The sequence below is a fragment of the Denticeps clupeoides genome, chromosome 5, assembly GCF_900700375.1.
Source record: "Denticeps clupeoides chromosome 5, fDenClu1.1, whole genome shotgun sequence".
Classification (NCBI taxonomy): Eukaryota; Metazoa; Chordata; class Actinopteri; order Clupeiformes; family Denticipitidae; genus Denticeps; species Denticeps clupeoides.
In genome coordinates, this window is record NC_041711.1 from 3,914,856 (window position 1) to 3,935,265 (window position 20,410).

Here is a 20,410-nt window from a genome sequence, read left to right on the forward strand (position 1 = left end):
ATTAACAGTGGCTCCGGTGTAAGAAAGAACTCTTTAAAAAGGTTTATTTTTTTATCATTGACTAATGAAACTATTAAGTAAATTCATTTTCCGGAGGGCTTTGTGGAATTATCGATGAAGAGGAGGATTATTAGACAGCAGGTGGACTGGTCAGCAGTCAGGCTTGTGCATTCTCTCTGCTGGTCAGGGCCAGTCAGTGCAGAGAATCGCCATGAAATGCATGGCTGAATAGACCCACACACACAGCCTTGAGTCAATTATTATTTGTATTGCGCACGTGTGCATGCCATGAATATAACCCAGGAGTTTTGGGTACTGAGTGAACAAATAAAGGTTTCTTTTTTTTATTTTCCTTCTCTCACACGGGTTTATTGTTCATTTCAATGTGTGGCATCATGAAGCCTCTGACAGCATTCAACATTCAGCTCTGCTTCCCCCCCGTGCCCAACACTTAATTCCTCCTTGAGTGAAGAGAACGGCCCTTCTGCGACATCAAGAGGAACAAATGTGGATGGATTAATGAGAAAACAAGAGGGCGGAACCGTGAGGAGAAGCTAAATGACAGGGAGGCAGTAAATGTAAAAGTCGGATTTTAATATTAAAACATGTAGAGGGGGATGACAAAATAATGCGCAAACTGCAACAAAGAGAACTCAACTACCAGAAACACTCAGAAACTATTGCCAAAGGAAAACATTTAACCTTCAGTCTTTACCAAAAAAAAAAAAAAAAAAAAACGATGCATTTTCAACGGAAAGAGACGACGCTATTATTTTTGACAACGCTGCATCTCGAGGTCCCAACGGGCCGCCGTCACCGCCCAGCAGCGCCTCCGTCTGCACGCTTGGCACAGAAAGCAGACTGGTCTTCAGATGTCTGTTTTGTGCACACAGCTGAGGTCCGTGTTGGACGCCGCGACCGCCGTTTTTTTTTTATTCTTTTTGCGCGTCTGGGATCACGTGCCCGTTTAGGGCACCACGGTGTATGGCTGGTGGGGCAGCATCTTCTGACGGTCGTTGATGGCGAAGATCCATTTTGGCTTGACGAAGCTCAGGTTCGCGTTCTCCATCAGAGCCTGACAGACGGACAGGGGAAAAAAGAAATCTCTGAATTGTGCCGCTACGACTCAATATGGGCCGCTGTTATATATTTTTTAACCAGGCCTAAATTAGAAAGGCTGTTTAAATTGCAAATGAGCCTGTGTGGACCCCTAAAGGACACCTCCGGCAAGGGCCGAGGCCACTTTGCCCGTTTTTTTTTTTTTTTTTTTTTTTTTAGCTGTGACGGATTTGGAGCAAACGCATCTCAAGCCCCTTTTTATCTAATTCGTACAGACTGCTGGCCCAAACGTTTAGCAATTTTCAAAAAGTGATTAAACTAGCTATAAAAAGTAATATGAAGTCCATCACTGTTTTAACTCTGTTTTAATATAATTAACTTGATCTTGGGACCTTGAAAATGTGTTTGGTCGTTCAGATTCATACAAAAGAATAAAAGGTACAACAAAGTAATGTATACGTACATCTTCAAAAGAGTCGTGCCAGCCTTCGCTGGTGATGACAAACTGAACCTTCTCGCTCATGTAGTCCTCCACCACTCTGCAGGGGGGGAGCAGAAAGAAAAGGAGACAGGGTTCAGATGTTCGCCTTTCTCTCAGGGACACTTAATCAAAGGGTTCATGCAAATCCGTGGCCGTTTTTTCATCACAGCCTGAGCCGAGGAAGAAAGACCGCTCTTTGCTGCGCAGCTTAAGGCTACATCGCATCTACACCAGTCCTCGGCGCGTGCCTGAAATCTAGAATATTCGGATCCAGACCGAGTCACTTTTCCTCTCTATACCTTACATAGCATAACAGCCACGCGCCCGCTAAAAATGCATTTTTGACAATGTAGACAGTCTCCGCTTCTTAAAACATATTTACATACTTTGGCTTCTGGCTCGTAACGGGTCATGTTGTGCATCAATTCTGTCCTTTTTTCAAGCACATGTTTTGATGTTTTAGATGAGACATAAATACAGTCTTATTATTTGCATTTTTCACTTACTAAATTGGAGAGGTTAATTGGTCCTAAATTTCCTTAATTCTTCATATTTCTATGTCACATTTTTGAGATGTAGAGCATGTTGTGAAGAGCGTTTTTTTTTTTTTTTTAAAGCAAGCTTCAGGTAGCTGGTTATTAAGTTCTCCACCATTAACATTTTTTGCACATTTCACCTGTTCAAAAAGCAGCATAAATGGCAAAAGAAAAACGAGCCTCCGTCTCTTACCCATTGAATGCAACGATGTACCGCATAAGCAGCCGCCGGTCATTCTGGGGGAACTTGCCGTACAGGTAGAAGCGCTTCCCTGTCAGAAAATCTAAGGGTTGAAGGAGAAGTGAGAGTGAAGAGAGGAACAGACTGTACCTTGAACACGTCAAGAAGGCCAAGCGGTAAATATTCACAAAGGGACGTGCTGTGTAACACAGTCAGATGTCAGCGCCGCCAGACGCTTGACTCAATGTTCCCTTTGTACACTGGGGGAAAGCAGTCGTTAAAGCAATGTCCGAGGCTTTAGAGGAAACTGCTCAGTGGCAGAATTAGTAGGAGAAATTGACGTCGATCACAGGACCGTTTAATCCCCTGAAGAGTGCTTTTCAGCTACGTGAACAATTCTATGTGAAAGCAGGAGAACCAACATCCCCTACGGCCATTCTTCTGTGTGCATTCACAGTGCAGTAGGATTTGTGAATTAAAACAATAAAATGGTCAGTTGTGCTCTGTTTATTTGTGACTGTGACAAATAGATCCAGTTTAACTTTGGGTTTCTTTTTCAATTCAAAATTAGATGTTTTCGGGGAAACAGTGAAATGGTCCTTCCTGTTTGAGAAGGCAGAAAGAAAGTGAAGGGAGATATCAGTGTTCCGTTCTGAACGTAACAAACATGACCTTGACAGACATTGACTGTGCCTTCAAACCCCCAACGTGGAAAGTAGTGGACTTAATTAATAAAAAAAAAAAAAAAAAATTCACACGCAGGATCCTCACAGACACGCCATGTCTATTCCCTCTTTTCTCATTCTGTCCAGGAATTAGGACAGGGAGGCCATACGATTGGATTCTCAGCTACTAAAGTCACTACATTATTCTGAACGGCATGTTGGAAGCAACAATGGAATTTAATCGAGGACTGCTTAGATACCATTAATTTCTGGTAACAAAATATAATTTGTTTGCTCTATAGAAAGCTTTCTCTACCAAAGCACCCCCCGAGGCTCAGGATGAGATTGCCCGGAGCACGAGGGTTCCATTTCACCTGCTGATGCTCAAGGAGATGCTTCATTTGGAAGGATGCTACTTCCTGGGTTATAAAACTGTCCTGCAACGTATAGAGTACTGTGGAATCAACAGTGTTGTGCTGGCCTCGTAATCACAGAGAATTTTTAATGCATCCGTGATTCCCGCCCTAAATACTAGAGGACGCGTCAAGCCCAAATTTATGTAGATCAGACAGACCAACCTGGCAAGTCGGGAATAGGCTTGTCCACATCCTCCTCAGCATCTGTGTTTTCGTCTGTCGACCCCCCGTAGGGATCCTCCACCTTCTCCCCAGGTCGCGCTTTTTTCACATTCTCTCCTCTCTTCCGCCGACTCTCAGCCTGCACCCTGGAAGGCAGAGAACGGGATGAAAATGAATCTGTGGCATTAAAACAGCGACACTGCGGCAAAAAAAAAATATCAGCTGTTACTACCTCTCAAGTTCGTCCTCTGTATCCATCCCGGACCCGTCATCTGTGACCAGAGGGAAAAGGGCAAGGTAAGACACCCAATCCTGAACACCTCCCTCAGATCAAATCAGTCCTGATGCCACCACCCAATTCGGAGACAAACATCCACACGCAAGATATGCCATCTAGAGGTCAACACGACGATTAGTCTTAAATTCTTATATGATCATTATTATTCCATCCTAGTCATGATTCGGTTAATTATATAACATCCTAAGCCATGTCAAGACAGTTAGTTTGCACCATTATCAGTAAACACAGTTAAGTCAGTTGTCAGTAATTGCTCAGTTTGCTCATTAAAATTCATCCAAGGACCTTGTGCCTGAAGTTTCATCTGACCTTTCACATTTATTCCTCTCTCATGCATAATGCTTTCTAGCATTTGCCTAACAGTTTACATTGTTCGTGTTATATTAAAATACACCACGTAGCACTAAAGCATGCATCGCCATTACAAAGGGATTAGTGGGTGAAGTGCATCGTTTTGCTGTTTCTTAAGGCCATTGGTGGTGCTCAAGATTTTATTCAATAAATAAATTACAGGCCGTGCAGCTTTGCATTGTATAAAAAGCAACTGACATTAGCAACACAGAATGACTTAAGATGTAATCAGGACTGGGGCAATGTTCTTGGCACCACAGGCAGTCGTATGATCAATCACGTGATCGATGAAGCGATTTGTGTTTCTCATGGCTCCTTTCTTAGCATCGGTCTTCCTGCTGCAGCCCAGCCCCATTCCCCTGGTCTCAACAGCATTTAGAACCGGGTCGAGTGGGACTGGCACGGTCAACGGTTCTCCAAAAGAGGCTCGACCGCCACACGGCCCTGTCTGTGTGTTCTGCTCGCGAAGAATCGGCAGGTGATGCAGGAGCGCAGCGCGTAACGGTTCCAGGGTTGACAATCTGTGGCATTTCTATCCCATGAAAAAAGCATGATGGCCACACACCTTTCATTTACATAGAAACAAGACGAAAAGAAAAGAACCACCAAGGCCTCCCTCTACAATTGAACTGAGCAAATGGATTTACACCACACAATAAAATGTATTATTTTTATTATTTTTTTTTAAATGTAGAACATACAACCTCGCCTGTGTCCTTCCTCACTGTAAACATCACTACTCCTAATTACTCTGCCTTTATGCGATTATTTATAGATTTTGGGTTTGGGTGGGTAATGTGAAATTCTCATTTGTCCACCCCTTGTACTGAGCAAAATTATGGGTGCTGAATGAGCGCAATGATGGCACATCACATGATGCCATTCAGCATTCTAGAAGTATGATCAATAAAGCTTGGGTCGGTGTATTAATTATTGGAATGTGCAACCGTGCAAGAGTCAATACTGTAATGTGTCCGACGTTTTAGTGTGCATGTAGAGCCTCTAGAAAGCCTAAATTGAAACATGTACCTTTATTAATGGTGATGTGGATTTGATTGAGCCATTTTCACTTCATGAAATGGGGCACTGGTGGTAGTGGTGGTCTAAGGACGAGGACCCGTAATCTGAAGGGTGCCGGTTCAAATCCTGACACTGAGGTCCCCTTGATCAAGGTACCGTCCCCACACACTGCTCTCCGGGCGCCTGTCATGGCTGCCCACATCTTTCTGCTGTACCCTTGCAAATAAGACTGTGCATTATGAGTGCAATGCTGTGCTCATTTTTTTGGGGGGTAATTCTGATCGACGTTTACATGGATTAGTCTGCATTCACCTGTTTACTCTCTTTCTACTTCCCACTGTTTAACAAGAGAATGTGCCCAGAGGGAATCAATAACGTTTATCTGATATTGCCTCACAGCAGAGAAGGAGAGGAAGACGAGGGTGACCGCGGACAAGTGCAAAAGGGCCCTTCACCAGCACCAACCCCCCCTTCACAGCCGCTAGTTTGGCCCTAAACACCAGTTCATTCCTCATCCTGCAGCATACCACCTTTTCACATTTTTATTCATTGCAGTTATTAAATAAATGGGAACTGAATTGGAGGGTTAGCCCTCTCTCTCTCTCTATCTCAACTTCACCCTCCTCCTCCTCTCATATCCGCCTCCTTTATCTCCAGCTCCCTTCCTGCATTGTCACCTCTTTAAGAGCTCTTCAGATATATTGCCCTTGCTAGGGTTTGTCTCCCCACTTCACAGGGGGCTGCTGCCGTGGTGATGAATATAAAAGATGCGTCCGAAAGCCAGGTGAAGGCAGCACGCAGGCTCCGGCGGAGGAGAGCAGCCCTCTCTACTGCAGCGAGGATATATCCGTTGCAGCTCGTACCTTGTTGGACGTGAGTCACGTGACCTAACGAAAGCTATCTGTGCTAAATTAACGTTTCATGTTGTCAGATTGTATATACGGAGTTCATTTTTCTGTTAAACCTGCATGTACAACATGCTTCGGAATGACATCTGTTTTCTTATATTGCAAAGTTTGTAGAGAATATTTTATTATTGACCTTAACCCTTTAACCACAAGTCCGAAAAATAAATCAGCTGTTACTATAATTTAAATGGATATTCAGAAACTCATTCACATTCCCTCTGTTTAGTACAGCTTGTTCAGATCCAACCATAGTTTTTACAGTACTGTTTAGTATAGTGTGGTCTGGCCCTAAAAACCCCACCAGTCGCAATGTCACCCCACTGTCCTGTCCTGTGCCACCCTACCCTCACGAGCAACTGGAGTGCAAAAAAGTGCTGCGCTGCAAAAGATAAGCAACAATAAAGTCAAACTGGCTAGATCACGAGGTAACAGCAAACCTATAACCAAAACTTGAAATTTCCTTAACGTCTGAGCAGACCAACTAAACAAGGTTCTGGGGTGCTCCCTCCAGCTAGGAAGTTGCATGAAAACTTTGGTCCAGAAGTAAAGCTTAACCGGAAAGAGTCATTTATTCACAGAAGTACTATTGTTATTAGTGCATGAGGATTCTTGACTATAGTGCTGTCAAGGCCAGGCATGAAGCTTTTAAACGGCCACTCTTCTGAATACACATGTACACAGTGTAGAGAGTGAAAGCGGTCAGGGCCACGGCACATTCCTGCTCATGTAAGGTACAAGGGGGAAGAATGTTCCATTTAGATCAAGCTTTGGACATTGTTCCTTCATTTTGAGATATCACTTTAATAGATTTAAGAAAATGACATTTCAGTGCTCCTAACAGGCCTACACATCATATGACATGCGGGAAATAGCCAGAAGATGTGCTTTTCATTTCTCTCTGTGGGCATATATGAAAATGATCTTGAAACAGGCTCGCCATCAACCTTATCGACGCTATATTACTTGATGTGGATCGCTCGAACAGTAAAAACAAATGCAAACAGTGCCAACTCAGTCATCTCTCTGTCAATTCAATAGGAAGAAATATTCTGAGTGAGACTATATAAATACATTTCTCATCACTGTTCACAAGCTGCATAGATATATTTTTTGGAATGCCAACTATTTGCTATGTTCTTTATTTATTGTATTTGGCCATTACCATAGCTTTAGTTTTCTTTGAATATTTCTTGCATGTGCAGAATAAAGTGATGACTGTGGATGTGGTGCTTGTGGAATTTCACCTGGCTCATCAGCATCTGTGGAGCCACCATATTCATCTTCTTCCTCCTCCTTCACATCTTTCTTTTTCTTACTGGGTGTGTTCTGCTTCTTCTTTGGGGTAACCTGCTGGGGGAGTGGAGGAGAGGAGAAGAAGAATATGTTTAGAATCGTAGCATGCATGCATGTTTCTGTGCACAGCATGAATGATACAAGAGAAAGAAAAACACGGACAGGCTGCTTGTTCAATTACCATCCAGATAAACAATTAGAAAGGAATACATGAAACACAATTCAACCATTAAATTGTCACATCAATGGCCAGCTTAATACATAAGTTCTTTTTTGAAAATCAAAGTAAAAAAAAAAATTTCATTTCAAAGTGCCAAGAATCCACTCCATACCTGTACTGAGTGACAATATTACTGTCGTGTGCATGAATTAATAATAAAGTGAAAACTGTGTTATAATCGTACAGTTGAAAACTACAGGCCATAAGGCACCGCCTCTTGAGTATTACTGCACAAACACATGAAAAAAAACATCAATTTAAACCTCAAAATTTAATTGTAAGTGGATTAAATCTCAACACCCTGAAGCTAAAGGTCACTCTAAAATTAGTCAGTCAATTTTGTCAAGGAACACACAGTCAATTCAGACTCTCGTATCTAATGTGCATGCCTCAGGACAGCAAACCGAATGGGGCGACTTGTGGGCTTTCACGACACCCAGCATTAATCCAGCTACACGTGCAATGCTTTACTTGAGATTTTATTTCTGTTTAGCCAATATTTTGGGAGCTTAAAAAATTTAATAGCATTGAATCGCAAGTTGAGTGCATCGTTGATGTGTTATAAGCACTAGACAACTGGGCCATGACATGAAAATGTCACTTTGTGAGATTATTCAACATTAATAGGAGTTCCCCTAGCCTGTCTATGGTCCTGCAGTGCCTGGAAATTGTGATAGGTATAAAGAGGGCAGAGTTTTGGGAATTTGTCCTCTTATGGGGAAAGGTTACATCACGTTTCTCATGCTTTGTTGAAATTCCCACCGCTCCCCTAAAACATCTCCACAGACCAAATGTCCGAAGCTTTGCAGTTGCTCTGTGATTTGATGTAAAAAATTGACTATAAAGATCCATTGGGGTCATTTTATTTTTTCTTGAAAAACATTTGAGACGACTGTCTGTGCCAAACATTGTGGTTGGTGAATGGTGTGGATGACGTCATTTCCGCGAATGCTCCCTCAACCTATATAGGCAGCTCTCCTCCTCCTCCCGCCTCTCTCCTACTCATTAGCATATAAAGCTACAGATATTGAAATAATGAGTCCTGGGAAATCTCATTGAGGGACTGGATCAAAGTGGCTGTAATTCTGCACCAAGGCTGAAAGTATTAGGGGACTAATAAGGCCGAAAAAGCCAAAAAAAAAATTCATAAGAGGAGATTTTTAATGCATCTGAGAGTAAAAAGCAAGTAGTGAGCATGTGACCCTGCATGCAGATACGAAGACTAGGTGTGCTACCTGTGCACTCCACTCTTCATCACTGGCTGCCTCATCCTCCTCCACCTCACTCTCTTCTGAGCTCGACTCTGCTCCATCCATCAGATATCTGTCCAGACAATGGAGGCAGAAAGAAAGAGTTGATTAAACAAGCAACATCACAAATGAAAGAAAGAAATACAATGACCAATGTGGATGTGAAAGTCTGTGACCTGATTAAATAAATGGAAGTCACTGGATTTATGCACACAGGGGAAAAAAAAAAAAAAAAAAAAAAAAAACATAGCAGCCTTGCTTTTATAAATCAGACATGTCCCCCCCCCCATTCCAGCTCCCAATATGCTCTCCACCTCCTCATTTTTCTGGATGGAGATTGAGTAGAAAAGAAGAGCCTTTAGAACAGGAAAAAAAAATAACATCCTTCAACTCTACTCTTAATGTCTAATTGTACTGAATTGATACCGGCAACAAGTGTGTCTCTCGCCCGCTCTCTGTGTGTGCGAGTTTGTGTGTTAGTCCTCATATGCATGAGCAAATACGCCCTTGTCATGTTCAAAGGAAGTGGGAGGATTAATTACCCATAGCAGATGCTGCTTTTAAATACCGAATACATCAGAGCAGCACACTCCAAACGGCAGGACAATGGCCGTGTCTCCCAACGCGGGAGGGAGGATGGAAGGGAAAAAAAAGAGACAGAAAAATACTACCGGGCGTTGACTTATGAGACACTTACAAGTTAACAGAAATATTCAAATCACCAAGGACGCCTCCAACGCCTTTTGAACAGCATATGAAATGCAGAGAGCTGCATGGGAAGGAAATCAGTGCTGAATAAAGTTAAAATCTTTTTAAAGTGATTTTTTTTTTATTGCACTTTACGTACATTGTGTGGTGTTGCTCATAGTCTGTAAATACCATGCAGTTATGTATTATACTGTTTTTACATCTGAAACAAAATTCCATGATTCTTATTCTAATATAATTTACAGAAAGGAACCACTTCCTAAGCTCAACTGATCTAAATGTGATGTTCTGCAACCTTTTAACTTTTTATTTAATGACAAATTGAGTACACATTTATTATTAATATGGTATTTGCATGTTTTTTTTTTTTTTTCTTTTTACATTTTCCATAAGATGCTTGAATTCTATGGTCATTTAGGAATAAAAAAATAGTTTCTGATTAAAATAAGAGGGTCTCTTGTTTTTTTAAACACTTTTTATGTTGGTGAGAGGTGAGATGGGGCATGGATCAATTTGGACAGAAATATTCATCCATAATTCTAGCTGGTCTGCAATTTAAACCCCAGCCAGAACAGCATCAAGCCGCTGCATGTCGACATGTCCTCTCAGACCAGCAGACAGACTTTACACACAGCCCTGTCCCTACGGTGCTGAAAACTAGATCTTGCCGATCCATGGTCCAGTACCCAGGTCCTCTGGGCGCGACTGCAAACATAAGGGTTTTGTGACTGAGACCTGTGTGCAGCACACGGTGTGCACCACAAGAGTCCCGCACGATGTACAGTACCAATTAAGGAGGACAGAGGGGCTTGACGGATGGGTCAATTCGAAACCCAGCGGCCCTCGGGGTGTAGTTGCGGAGCCACAAGTGATCCGGAGATTTACTGTAAATAGACTACAAGCCAGAGTAAATCAAGCCTCCTTTAATATTTGGGTAGACACAAAATGGATCGATTTAATCAACACTTTACCAGAAATGTGTATGAAGTGTCGAATACTATGTCAACATATACACCCTTCATACAGTAATTAATTAAGCATACAATTACAATACAAGAGTAATAATTATATTGAATAAATACAAGTTGTATTATCAAAATTTTGCATGGCCAGAGATGAAGTGCTGTTCTAGATTTTATAGCTCTGTCTTTACCATCCAAGTCATGAGAGAAAACCCAAGAATGCGAATGGTTGGATGAAGTGAGTGCTGAATACTGAACAAGTGATCCTGGAGCACACACACACACACACACACACACACACACACACACACACACACACACACACACACACACACACTCTCTCATTTCTACCACAGCACCCTGGAGTCAAATAGTTACTGAAAAGCAAAAATTTCATAAGCAGAGCGCCGAAAGACTTTAATGAAGCACAGCACTCAATTGCTGAACTGTGGACAGAGTGATAGAATATTTTACTTATTCACAAACCAAATCGAACTCAAGCTCAGGTCTCAATTATGGGCCGTCGCTGCAGAGAAACTTGTATTAATTATGCATGTTGTAGGCTTTCATCTTCCCATAGAAGTACAGTCAGTAGTAAACCCAAAGATCAACACTAACGTGGCATCATCTGCAGATGAACCATAAACAGTCTTGACGATCAACACGCCAAACTCTGCTCTGCTGAATAAGGTCTGGAATTAGTTAATGATAAACCTCAGGAGACAGAACGAGCTATAATCAATAACGGGAATCTGTGTCGGACCCTTAATGATTGAGAGAATAACCAGTTTCAATTGTGGTTTGCAATTGATTGCTGAACATTCACACTTTTCTCCATTTTGTTCCATCTAAAAGAGATTCAGTCCGGATAGACCTCCAATGAGAGATGGCATTCCGCTTCTCTTTCTTTTGTTGTCTGCACCATAACCGTTCCACAATCAAGCCTTGTAAATCAAGCCAGACAGAATCAAACCTCTTTGCGTGTGCTACAAGCGCCAGACTAACACGGAAAGGAAATGTGTGGGTTTAAAACATAAATCGCCAGAGTCTTGCTTCCGTGTCACCTCCTCAGCATCCATTTTCACGTCTCTCTGGCAATTATTAAAATGAATCATCTGATGGTGGCCGAGAGTTGCAAATCAAATGAACATTTAATAAAACAATTTTTCAACATGTGAAAAAGCTTTACCAAACCCCGAAAAAAAAATTACAAGCAGCGAATCATACGGTAATTGAGCCCGAACAAGACTTGGGTCAAGATCCACAGCTCTAACCACGGTTCTCTCACCGTTTGAAGGAGATGTTTTGTTTCCTCTTGTGGCAGTCCAGCACCCACTCCTTCCTCACAATGAAGCCTCCTGCAGACTTCACCTGAGCGTACTTGGGGGTGTTGGAAAAGGCACAGCTGAGAGGAGGGAGAAAAGAACGCAACAACGTCCCTCAGATCCTTCAGGACTAACACAGAATACCAATCCCACTGAAATTCAACATTTGTTGGTTCTCCATGCACATTATACTGACACCTCTTCCACAATCCAGCCATTCATATTTCCCTTGTTTACGTCAGTGATTTCGATTTATATAATAATATGTAAAATAATGTCAATCTGAATATTCTTAATGATGGCCTTTTATCAATGTGTACTCTCTTGCACTCACATAAGATGCGTGGAATCTGGGGTCCAGTCAGGTCGGTACCGGGCCCCCATGGCAAGAGCCTTGTCCCTCAGTTCACCCCGAAACGGGTTCTGGAACCCGCTCAGCACAAACACCACACCCTCCAAGATGCGGTTGAAAGGAACTGGCTCCGAAGGCTCAGCTTTGGGTTTTGGCCGGGGTTTTGGTTCCGGTTTAGCGCTGGGTTTGCTGAGGCTCTCTCTCTTGTCGGAAGACTTCTGAGCAGGTGAGGCTGCACGTTCCACAAGCAGGAAATGCAAGAGGAATACTTTGGATCTCATTTTGGGTCTGGCAGAGGGTCAAATTTAAATGCTCATACTACATACACAACAAACCCTTCAGGACTGTTATTGGCTGGTTTTCACTGAGCAATACGAGATGTACTTCAAGCTGGGTGTTTGCTAAAGTCAGTTTTCTTTTACATCTTTTCATTTACAGATATAAACAGGAAATCATTCTCTACACTCCAAACAGCAGCAGTACAACAAGGTAATTCAATTTCATTCTGATGGGTGATCTAGAGTAAGTGGCATTAGCGAAGATGCCTTACAACATGAAAAGATCCCACTTTATGAGCGTCTCCAACTTAACTGTAGTTCACCCACCCCTCAGGTAATGTGTTTTTTTTATGTCCTGTTTTCCTTACCCTTGGGAGTGCTGGGTTTAGCTCTGGGTGTCGGGGTGCCTGCACTGGACTCCGGAGAAGCAATAGGACTGGGTTTCTTGGACGGGGGAGGAGCCGGAGATTCCTTCCTCTCTTTAGTAAACTCAAATTTCCTCTTTCCTGAGGCCTGGGACAAAAAGCAAACGGTGACACAACGAAATGTGTCATCTGTATTTACCCATCACCCTTGGTGAGCAGTGGGCAGCCATGAAAGGCGCAGTGTGTGGGGACGGTACTTTGCTCAGTGGCACCCTGGCGGATCGGGATTCGGACCTACAACCTTCTGATTACGGGGCCACTTCCTTAACCGCTAGGCCACCTGATCATTCTTGGAAATGTACAGAATTCCTGTTTGTTTTCAGATGTGACCAATATACAGCAGGCCAATAAAACACACACAAGACAAAAGAAGAGTGAATGAGGCAGACAAGGCTTCCCGTGAAACAAATTCAGTTGTGTGGAATGAAAAATCTTCTGGGTCTTTCAAGGACACAGCCAACACACGGGTTTCACCACAGACTTATTGGGGACACTCAAGAGCACAGATGACATTAAGCCTCATCCAGAATGTGAAAGGAACCTTCTGGGGTCAGGGCTTTGTGTTCCAGTAAAATTCTGAGAAACGACTCTTAACAGAGAAACTGCAAGGCACAACGTCAGAACAAATTACGCACAGTCTATCTCTCCTCTCAGACTACACACAAAGCACAAAAAGGCAATTGTGTTTAGGAGGTCAAGGTATAACAGGGAGTTGCTCTTTGTCTGTTTTATGTATATGTTTCACCCGAGTAAAAAGGACACGAAATTAACATCTGAAAGTCTGCCTGTTGGGGGAAAGATAGTTCACGGGCAAAAAATAAGGTGATATTTCAGGAATAGACTGCTTATGGCAAATTATTTGATTAAGCTAATTAAAAGCAAATACTCATTCAAAACTGTTTCAAACTAATATAAGTGAACATATAAAAGTATCATACTCTCATATTTTAGTGGGACTACCTCTAGTCTTGATCAAATTAGGCTTTAGCCTTTGCATCGTTTCATTACAACGTCACAATATTTCAATCAGTTTTTCAGCTCAGTTAATTTAAGAGATGTATTCATACGTGACTGAGACTTTTTTTCATTAATTGCCATTAAGTCAGACCTTAAACTAATATCTAGCTGAAGGCTCCTTGAGTGAAGATATAAACTGTTATTGTACTATTTATAATACATACCTGGATCTATATTTTAATGTTAAATGTACACACAAAAAAAAACAACCATGGGTGCTCTAAATAGGATTTTTTTTATTTGCCAAGATGCATTTTTAACATGTTGGTCATATGCAGCCATACCTGTGGAGAGGAAGCGCTACACTGCTTGGGGGCTGCAGACTCTGACTGAAGTGTGGCTGCAGCGTAACTCAAACGCTCGTTCTGAGGAGAGGCTACAGAGAGAGAGAGAGAAAGCAGAAAAAAAATGATTTACAGTAGAAAATTTAAATAGATGAGAAAATTTACCCATAACCAGATAGCAATGTGACTGTAGAGAGCGGTAAACATAAACCACACTGACAGCATAATTAAATCAGGCCAGAAAAGACCTTATTGCAAAACCCAAACCAAACCAGCAGTACAGTCAATCTGTGGCAATATTGCAAATGCTGTCTGACATTAACCAATTAAAGGGGAACATTTCTACTTCATTATTCCTACCACTTTCTGCAACTATTTAGAGTCAATTCAATGTATCATGACTGGATTGAGCTCCTAATACACCTAAAATCTAAAAAAAAAGAAAAGGTCTGGTACGATGATTTGCACATTCAATAACATCAACCTTAAAATAGTTAATCTATCTATCTTAGATAACAAGATAAACTAGTTTTTAAAAAATAACAGCAGCACATACCCTTTGGAGCAGTGGGCGTTTTAGAAGAGCTCTCCCTGTTAAAAAACATACTGCCAGGCTGCAGGCCAGGGGTTTTGGATGGAGATTCCTCTTTAACACGAAACTGGCCTAGTTTGGTGAGTTTCTGTTTGGAATAAAAAAAATAAAAAAATTTTAAGAGAGAATAAACCGGCCCCTGGGGACGCAGGTGACAGTGCATTTCTCGGTGCCAGTCCCAAGCCTGGGCTGTCGGTCCCTGGTAGTCGGACCAGTCTATTTATACATTAGAAGCAGCTTCTGCCCTTCCTACATGCAGTTTTACAGACATGAGTATGAATGTTCTGGAAGTAATGAGGCCATTTTTAAAAGGCCACGTGGGTCGTACATTTTAAGGAACACTTTGGTAAGTTTTATCATTTGTAAAACAGGAAAATAATAAAAAAATGTATGTGATCCACAATGTGAAATCACATCTGGGAATTAAACAAGCATAAAAGAAAAATTTTGCTAGAAAAGCAAAATTAGACTGTTGACACAAGGACAACTCACTGGTGGAGTTGAGGCCGGTGGGTCACCGCTGTCAGGTGGTGAATGGAACTTCACGAAGGCCACGCCATATGCGATTGTCTGGAAACAAGAGGTAAAAGCCCACGAGATCAATTCTAATTAAGTCTAGCAACAAAAAAAAAAATCAATTTTGACCAATCCGAACGGGAGTCAGGAGGATTATTTCAATCGTTTCGGCCATGAGGCTTACTTCACACTACATTAAATGAGATTAAAAAATTAATTGTGGTGATCATTCGGTCCAGAATCCCACCATGCAAGGAAAATTCTTATCTCAAGAACAACCAACAATAATCAATAACACTCTATTGAGTGCCTATTGAGCCTATTTGTGCTTAAGTAGGGTGCAAAAATAAAAATACAAAACCAGTTTAACTAGGATGCAAAAACCTGTCAAACATTGTATCCAAAGCGTCGATTGCAGAACTTCTATATTTTCAGTTCAGAGAAAGTGACTGTTCTCTGAGCAGCAATACAATGTTAGTCTACATTAACATTAGCTTCATTACGGCCTAAAACATTACTGTAAAAAAATCTAAGAAAACTGGGCGCATGTTTAATTCCCTCTTCACCCATCAAAGAACTGGCTGCATTTCTACATCAGCTTTATTTTTTAAACAAATTATGTTTCTAATACTATTTCTGCACATTTGTATTGCATCTGAAATATATTCAGGCCCCATCACAACCTGCTTAAATTCTGGTGCAATCACTCGCAATTATGAGCCCTTTACTGCAATGCCCTTCCTGCTAATGCCTCCAGGGCAACTACTTCTGCTCAGTGCCCAGCACCCACCTCTGATCATCTTGCACCAGTGCCCTCAAACGTCTACCTAACTCAACATCAAACTGTGCAAAGCCCCCCTCCCCTTCTATATTAGTATGATTATTATAGTCATCACCTATTTAAATCTGCAGAGATATTTCACACCCACAGCACCCTGAAGAGACGCCCAGCTCATGAGAGAGACATTTACATTCATGTACATTCCAGTGCATTATACTGGTACGCAAGATACAGGCTGCATTTCACCTTCATTCAAAGGTCAGCGTCTTACAGAAATACCCAAATTAAGCTTCCGATTATGTTGCGGGTCAATCTGACCCCTTGGTTTTCCAGTGGCTATAACGGTACCGTTCCGGTTCGTAACAGACGTGAAACGCACCTTTAAGACAAGCTGTGTTACGCGGTGGGGCGGAGCTATCGGCCTCCACTTACTTTAGTTCAGTCATGCCCCACGCTGGGACTGGGCGGCTTGTAAGGAGCTTGAACAGAACAGTAAGGAATGTGTGACATGTACAGTACAGGCCTAAACTTTGGACACACCTTCTCATTCAATGTGTTTTCTTTATTTTCATGACCATTTACGTTGGTAGATTCTCACTGAAGGCATCAAAACTATGAATGAACACATGTGGAGTTATCTATTTCACAAAAAAAGGTGAAATATCTAAAAACATGTTTTATATTCTAGTTTCTTTGCTCTGATTACTGCTTTGCACACTCTTGTGAAGTGAAGTGATTGTCACATGTGATACACAGCAGCACAGCACACGGTGCACACAGTGAAATTTGTCCTCTGCATTTATCCCATCACCCTGAGTGAGCAGTGGGCAGCCATGACCGGCGCCCGGGGAGCAGTGTGTGTGGGGACGGTGCTTTGCTCAGTGGCACCTCAGTGGCACCTTGACGCATCAGGATTCGAACCGGCAACCTTCTGATTACGGGGCCGCTTCCTTAACCGCTAGGCCACCACTGCCCCACACTCTTGGCATTCTCTCGATGAGCTTCAAGAGGTCGTCATCTGAAATGCTTTTCAAACAGTCTTGAAGGAGTTCCCAGAGGTGTTTAGCACTTGTTGGGGTCCAGCTCACCCCAAACCATCTGGATTGGGTTCAGGTCCGGTGACTGTGGAGGTCAGGTCTCCTCTTTTTGTTAAGACATAACTCCACATGTGTTCATTCATAGTTTTGATGTCTTCAGTGAGAATCTACCAATGAGAAGGCGTGTCCAAACTTTTGGCCTGTACTGTATATCGTTTCATGTCTGAACACGCTGATATTTTTCTAAAAATACTCCAAACCCAGCTTTTCCAGTCGCTCAATTGTGCTTCTTCATTCTCTTTGTGTCTCAGCAAGTTTCACTTAATTAACGAAATTTAAGACCCGTGAACGAAACATGTATGACAAAAACAGGCACATAATTTTCTACTGAAAAAGAGTTTAAAAATATTTTTTAAAAATAAGATAGGGACGCAGTAATCCAGTGGATGTATCGGATATCAGTAAAACAGTAACTCAACGTATCTGTAACAGTGTGCAGGCCCACAAAACAATCAGCCAAATTGTGGGATCTTTGTTTAATTTTTAACAATTTTACCAACTTAATAAAGCACAAAAAGAATCATGTCAAAGAACACAGTCGTTGTTATATTGTCTTGTAAGCAAAAAAAGTAGTATTTAAGTTTTTAAGTAAAATTGACTTACTTTACTGTAAGGCTGAGTGCAGATTATCTTCACACGGTCCCACTTCTGCTGTGCAGTTGCATTTACCAGCTGGTTATGGCCAAAAATGCGAACTCTGTTGGTGTTGGTGCCAGCCCGACTCTCCGACGGAGACATGAAAGACGAAGTGACCAGCAGGACCTAAAAAGAGTGGATGAAAAACAAGATGTCACAAATAACTAGAATTGGAAAAAAAAAAAAAGAAGAAGAAGAAAACACAATGAACAAGACAAATGTCTTAATAAATGTGGAGTCAGACAATACCTCGTAATCCTGCTCTTTGACTGAGGTTGAGTGACCCACAAGCACTTCAATAAAGGCAGATCCCTCATTGCCAAGGTCTATGCTGTGAACCTGCTCCTCCTTCTCAAACTGGTGAGGACAGAGATGGGAACAGATTCGAGATTCAAGAGGGGTTTATTATGCGTACAACAGTATACACAGCATGTGGTGTCTTGAAATGCCGTTTCACGCAGACCTGCCCACAGTTCGATTACATCCAAAACTTTGGACACACCTTCTCATTCAATGTGTTTTCTTTATTTTCATGACCATTTACATTGGTAGATTCTCACTGAAGGCATCAACACTATGAATGAACACATGTGGAGTTATATACTTAACAAAAAGTGGAGACCTGACCTCCACAGTCACCGGACCTGAACCCAGTAGAGATGGTTTGGGGTGAGCAGGACCGCAGAGTGAAGGTGCTAAACACCTCTGGGAACTCCTTCAAGACTGTTGGAAAAGCATTTCAGGTGACGACCTCTTGAAGCTCATCGAGAGAATGCCAAGAGTGTGCGAAGCAGTAATCAGAGCAAAGGACGGCTATTTTTGTTAAGTACATAACTCCACATGTGTTCAGATTCTCACTGATGCCTTCAGTGAGAATCTACCAATGTAAATGGTCATGAAAATAAAGAAAACACATTGAATGAGGTGTGTCCAAACCTTTGACCTGTATTGTGTGTACAAAGCTTACACATAGCATCAATTTAGGGAGAATTGAAATTAAACTTAAATACCTATCAATATTTCTGTACGCTAAACAAAGACAGCTTTTTCAAGTTTTTAAGTGCCCGCATGTCTACTGCTGGTGTAAAGTGAAGGAGATCGAATGAAAGAACTGGACACAAGTTCCGCCCCCAGACTCATGCTCTTCTCCTCATTTCACCTGCACAATGACAGAGATCTGCTTCTCCCCAGGCCGGGCGGCCTTCCACTTCCTGTACGTGTCCGAGCTCAGCAGGTTGTCCGCCTTGTGCGTCTGCGTTACGAAGACACGCATTTCAAAATCGTAACCATTCTAAGTTGTTTCCAGAGTTATTGCAGCAGCCATCCACAGCGTGGCAATTTATGTATATGTGTATTCACACCGGTTGAGTAATGAAGTTACGATCGTAAAAAACAACAACAACAACAATAATAATAAAACCCACGTAGTCCTCGCTGCTGCAGGACACGACGTGTTTCAGTTTGATCTCGGGCATCTTCCTGCAGGGGACGTCCTCATCAATTCACGCAAAGTCTCGCCGGGACACTGTGATGTAGCTCCTCTGCGACGAAACGAGAGGCCAGCTGCCTGCCTTTATTAATGTAGAATCTCCCGCGAACCTACATTGGAGAACACGTAGTCAGAATTGCCGGTGGCTAACGCTAGCCGCTCGCTAAACAATGAGGCGCGTCGATTCGACCCGATGTAGGCAGATGCAGAAAGAAAAGTGCCAAATGAAATCACGTGAAACGCCCAATCTGCGTGTATGAACGCAAATCTGGAATGAGTGGGAGAGCCGTCTAATTTAAACAAGTTCTTACGACGTTCCGAGCAGAAACATCACATAAACTCCCTCTCGTTTAACGTTCAGTGACGCAAGTTCCGGTTGTCATGCTCGGGAACCAATAAAGTTTCGTTGATGGCCGCGTTGCGGGATCAATGTTGCCAGGTGAACAACTTTTCAGGCATTCGTGAGAATAATATAATGTACAACATTTTTCTAATTTAAACAAGTTCTTACGACGTTCTGAGCAGAAACGTCACATAAACATTAACGTTCAGTGACTCAAGCTCGGGAACCAATAAAGTTTTGTTGATCAGTGTTGCCAGATTAGCAACGTTTCACGCAGTACAATATAACGCACAACACTTTTTTTAAAATGTTATCATGACTTTGGCACTGACACGTTTATGCAATGATGTCGGTCATTGTAAACCAATACAAGCAAAAATCGACAGGTGGAGAACAACATTGTATTAACAGAACAATTGGAGAAACAGACATGAAAATAAGGAAATTCTGTTTATTTGGATTAAAGTAAATCAATATTTGATCAATGTTTGAAAAAAGGGTGTTTTGTTACATGTTATGTAAGATTTAAACACAGTCAGCTGACTCAAAAAGTTGAACAAGCTAAAACATTAAAATGCTAAAAAATAACAAGACTATTAAAAAACATCATAAAAGGTAGGCAGGTTTGCAAAAGGAACAATCACTTAGCCAGAACAAAATGCTTTTTTCCATAAAAATAAGTTTTAAAAGTACGATAACCAAAAAAAGCCTTGTCAAAAGGGAGCTTGAAAGTGAAGTGATTGTGAAACACTGCAGCACAGCACA

At 41.9% G+C, this 20,410-nt stretch overlaps 1 protein-coding gene across 2 annotated transcripts; it reads right to left on the reverse strand.

Annotated features, from left to right (window-relative positions):
* Nucleotides 1-573: 573 nt before the first annotated feature.
* On the reverse strand, nt 574-19,660 carry xrcc1 (X-ray repair complementing defective repair in Chinese hamster cells 1). Of its 2 annotated transcripts, none has more exons than XM_028981976.1 (17): nt 19,238-19,660; nt 18,973-19,065; nt 18,063-18,170; nt 17,781-17,939; nt 15,276-15,353; nt 14,748-14,871; nt 14,192-14,283; nt 12,834-12,978; nt 12,170-12,419; nt 11,799-11,915; nt 8,826-8,913; nt 7,322-7,424; nt 3,733-3,772; nt 3,501-3,646; nt 2,270-2,360; nt 1,523-1,598; nt 574-1,075 (listed from the first exon to the last, which is right to left on the reverse strand). In XM_028981976.1, the coding sequence occupies exons 1-17, from the start codon at nt 19,286-19,288 to the stop codon at nt 968-970; spliced, it is 1,869 nt and encodes a 622-aa protein (XP_028837809.1). In that variant the 5' UTR covers nt 19,289-19,660; the 3' UTR covers nt 574-967. The 2 variants fall into 2 exon arrangements, with proteins under 2 accessions (XP_028837809.1, XP_028837808.1); XM_028981975.1 differs by having other exon boundaries at nt 7,322-7,427.
* Between the last annotated feature and the right edge of the window lie 750 nt (nt 19,661-20,410).